This window comes from Trypanosoma conorhini, assembly GCF_003719485.1.
Source record: "Trypanosoma conorhini strain 025E chromosome Unknown Tco_14.4_contig_00986, whole genome shotgun sequence".
In the NCBI taxonomy this organism is placed as follows: domain Eukaryota; phylum Euglenozoa; class Kinetoplastea; order Trypanosomatida; family Trypanosomatidae; genus Trypanosoma; species Trypanosoma conorhini.
In genome coordinates, this window is record NW_021705045.1 from 1,354 (window position 1) to 5,174 (window position 3,821).

Consider the following 3,821-nt stretch of genomic DNA (forward strand, 5'->3'; position numbering starts at 1 on the left):
CAGCAGGCGGTAGACCTTCGCGTCGTAATGATCCGCCACTACGGCGCTCCCCTCCGCCCACGACGCTGCGTCGGCCTTCTTCCACCTCGCGGCAACGCCGACGTACGGCTTTTTTCCGTGGAATTTGTGTAGTGCGCCTCGGCAAAGGCCACAACCACGCCATCCACGTAAACCAGAGAAGGCGCAGAGAACGACTCAAACTTCTGCTTTTTACTGGGAGACGCCGGATCGGCCAGTTCCGTCACTCCTGCGGCAAAGAGAACAACCGTTTTCGGCGTGCCCCCCTCATTCGCGTTGGCCTCAGCGCCACTGCCGCACATCAACAGCACGCAAATAAGAAGCGGCAGTAGCGCCGCGGAAGAGAACAGACGCCGGGGCATGCTGGGTCGTTGTCGCTCTCCCTCTCCGTGGCGGATCTGCCCAGACAACGACGGTTGCGTGTGTGTGCGACTGCGGAGCCTTCAAAGCGCACAGCGGCAAGCAGCAGCGTTTGGTCTCTTTCCTTCTGCGTGTGTGGGAGGAGAAGTAGCAGAGAAAAAAGGAAGGCAACGCAGAGGGGTGTCGGCACACCGGCATAAGAGGGATTTAAGAACGGCACTACCCCATACGGTGGCGGCAGCGGCGCTGGGGCCCACACGGCAGCGGTGAGCATCGCCCAGAACGCAAAAAAAAAGAAGAAGAGACGGAAGAGACGGAAAAGAGATGTGAGTCATCCCCGCAGGACCCCCAAAAGAAAAATATATAAAAAGAAATTACTTCGGCAGGTGGTGTTCCTTCACCTCACGTGTCCAGCAGCACAAGAGGACCGTGAGAGATGCATATATATTTTAATCCCTGCATGAATAAAAAAAGGAACCACTGCCCCGGTCGCACACACAACCACACACACATCACGTTTGCAGTTCACGGTGGCAACGGCCTCGGGCCTCGTTTGGGCACTCCGTGCGGCGCACAGCAATGCGGCCGGCACCGCGTGTGTGTGGTGGGGGGGCGGCAGCAAACAGGAGGGGGAAAAGGGTGCGCCGCCCATGGGAACGTGCATGGAGTGGCGAAGCAAAAGAAAAAGAAAACATCCCTCAGAGCACAGGAGAGAGACGAGGATTGACCCACAGGGACGACAAACAAAATGAGCACGCAAAGCGTACGCGTCTTCCCTGCCAGGGTGTGCGTGTCTGCGTGCGGTTGCTTCCCAGCTTTGCCTCTCAGAAACACCCAGCAGCAGAGGCGAGTAGCAGCAGCAGCAAAGGTGCCCGCACCCACGCAGCGGCGATGGCGACACTCATGTCCGCGTGGCTCCCGGCACTCGGGCTGCGGGTGGTGGTCGTCGTGGCTCCCTCCGCGGCGGTGGCGGCCGGGGCGGCAGCGGACGCGTCGGAAGCTCCCGCAGAAGTTGGGGGTGTCTGTGCCTCTCCGGTCCCCCTCGGTTGGGCGGCTGTTGGGCCTATGGCCGGGCCCGCAGTGTCGGCTGTGTGTCGTGGCTGCTGTGTCCGCCCTGCAGCTGGCACTTCTTGGGGCTGTGCAGCAGACGCACCTTCCCCATTTGTCCTTGCGCTGGGGGGTTGCAGCGTGCAAACCCCAGGAATGCCATTTTGGCCGCCCTCCACAGTAGGAAGGGACGCGGCGCCAGTGGAGGGGTTTGCAGCCTTCCACTTCGTGTGGAGTGCACCGTTTTCCGTCGTCTCGAAAAGCATCTTAAGCGCAGCAACATCGCCCGGCGTTGTGCGTCCTGCGCAGGGCTTGTCGCACCCGGTGCCGAAGTAGAACGATTCGGCAATGAGGCAGACGACGTCACTGTCACCTGCAGCCACATCAGCCGCAGGAACTGCCGCAATGCGGGGAGATTCCAGTGGGGCTGTGCACTGCGTCCAACTTGTCGCACCAACCACCCGCCAACTTAACTTCTTTTCACTGTTCGGGCACGAAACCTCCAGCGACACATTTACCTCTTTTTTAGACGCCGCAGCATTCGTCGCCCCGCAGACAAACGAGGCGCAGCAGCAGCCGCAGAGCAGCGCGAGGAGCGCCAGGGCGCACACCGCACGGCGTCGCCGCACCGTCAGCGTCATCAGTAAAAACAGTGGTGGTGGTGGCAGTAGCGTCGCAGCAGAGCCAGTGGGCTGCGGGGCAGCGAAGAGGAAGAAACAGAGAGAGAAATGGGAGGCGCGGTGGGGTGCGGCGCAGAGAGTGAGGGCAGGGGAAGGGAAGGAAGAAAAAGGCGGCAGCCCACGAAGTTCACGCAGCAGCGCCCCGCAGCCGCGCGAAAAGAAATTCATCCCGCCCCCGCCCCACGCAGACGTCTTTGGCGGTGCCACGGCATTTGGGAGAAACACACAACGTGAAACTAAAAAACAGTACGGCTGCCGCGAGGCACCACGGGGCACGGCGCCTCCTTCTCCCCGCAGCAGCGCAGCCCGCCGGCTGTGCCTCGTGCCCGCAGGTAAACAAACACAAACACACAAATATATATTTTTTAAAAAATAGCCCCTTCCAGCACTTCCGTATAAACGCAGTCCGCTGCCGCACTCCGCTGCTCACTTCCCCCCAACGCCGCCGCCCAAACCCACGGAATTGCGGCACCTCCGCGCCGCGTGCGTCTTGGAGTGTTCTCCCTGCACGCCGCACGCAAACAGCACCCCCCACCAACACTCACCGGAAACAGTTTTCCCAGCCAGTGAAAAATATACACCTCGTCCTTCACTCACTGGGCCGCTGCTGCGCTGCGCTGGCGGTGGTGTTGCGATGCGCATCCGCCGCAGCAAACCGCAGCCAAACAAACTCCTCCCCCGCCCTCGGAGAACTCACAAAACAACAAAAAAGAAGGAGGCGCCCAAGAGCAGAGCGTTTTTCGGTCGCCGCTCCCGCGCAGCTCCCCGCACGTTGCGTCCACCCCCTCGGCCTGAAGGCTCCGGCGGCGCCCACACCGCTAAGCCCCTCCCCCCGGGACGCGACGCCGGGCCCGCCCGCAACACGCAGCGCCTTGCACGCCGTCCCGTTGGCGGCCGCAGCCCCGCGAGCCCCTCCCTCTTTTTTCTGCCGCACCCGCAAAAGGCCCTCCTCCCCCAGCGTGTGTGTGTGGGTCCGGGGCACGCGGCTTCTGGAGCTTTTCGGGAAGGCGAGAGGCACGCCGTAACCGCGAGAGGCACTCGCTGGGGCCCAGAAACCCCACACAAACGTGCCCCCATTCGAAGATCAAAGAGGGGCGAGACACATTTGTGTAGCGCACGGCCTCCACACCGTGTGCGCCACACTCCCGCTCAACCTTCACAGGCCTCCGAAGCGGATTCCCCGCACCCCACAGTTTCTCGCCTTCCCGAACACAGTCGTCCTCGGCAACCGGGGCGTCAGTCGCCTGCAGGGCGCCGTCACCCACCGCAGGGCGCCCATCGAACGCAGCCGCACTGAAGATGCCACGCGGCAGCGGGCCCACGCGCATGTGTGGCTGAAACTGCCCCGTCGCAGCTCACTCCTCCGCGTACTCCCTCGCGAGGGCGTCACGCAGGCGCTGGAGCGTCTCCGACGCCCGCCCGGGGCCCATCGCCGGATGAAAGTCCGTTTTGTTGCCTTTCAGCACGTGCACGCGGGTGAAGTGGGAGATGAGCCGCGGGGCCGCCGCCCACCTGCCTGACGCAGCGGCCCCACTTCTTTGCTCCGTCCTCGCTGGGCCAAAAAAGAAAAAGAANAAAAAGAAAAAGAAAGTAAAAGAAAGGACGACGACGACACTCTTACTACGTCACGAACGAACCGTACCGGCGGTCGGTAGGACGACCGACCGGCCGGCGACCACACACAAACAAACCAACCAACACACACACACACACACA

At 62.2% G+C, this 3,821-nt stretch overlaps 3 protein-coding genes across 3 annotated transcripts, besides 3 other annotated features; all 3 read right to left on the reverse strand.

The window, feature by feature from the left end:
- Positions 1-38: 38 nt before the first annotated feature.
- Tco025E_09122 (trans-sialidase) lies at positions 39-380 on the reverse strand (the record flags this gene model as incomplete). Its single annotated transcript, XM_029375948.1, has 1 exon — positions 39-380. The coding sequence occupies one exon, from the start codon at positions 378-380 to the stop codon at positions 39-41; it is 342 nt and encodes a 113-aa protein (XP_029224033.1).
- An 822-nt stretch (positions 381-1,202) lies between these two features.
- Tco025E_09123 (mucin-like glycoprotein) lies at positions 1,203-2,273 on the reverse strand (the record flags this gene model as incomplete). The annotated part of the gene is made up of 1 exon (XM_029375949.1): positions 1,203-2,273. The coding sequence occupies one exon, from the start codon at positions 2,271-2,273 to the stop codon at positions 1,203-1,205; it is 1,071 nt and encodes a 356-aa protein (XP_029224034.1).
- A 428-nt stretch (positions 2,274-2,701) lies between these two features.
- Positions 2,702-2,754: a microsatellite.
- Positions 2,755-2,923: 169 nt separating this feature from the next.
- Positions 2,924-3,433, reverse strand: Tco025E_09124 (uncharacterized protein; the record flags this gene model as incomplete). Its single annotated transcript, XM_029375950.1, has 1 exon — positions 2,924-3,433. One exon carries the CDS (start codon positions 3,431-3,433, stop codon positions 2,924-2,926), a length of 510 nt encoding a protein of 169 aa, XP_029224035.1.
- Positions 3,434-3,664: 231 nt separating this feature from the next.
- Positions 3,665-3,705: a sequence feature (A-rich).
- Positions 3,706-3,781: 76 nt separating this feature from the next.
- Positions 3,782-3,821: a microsatellite.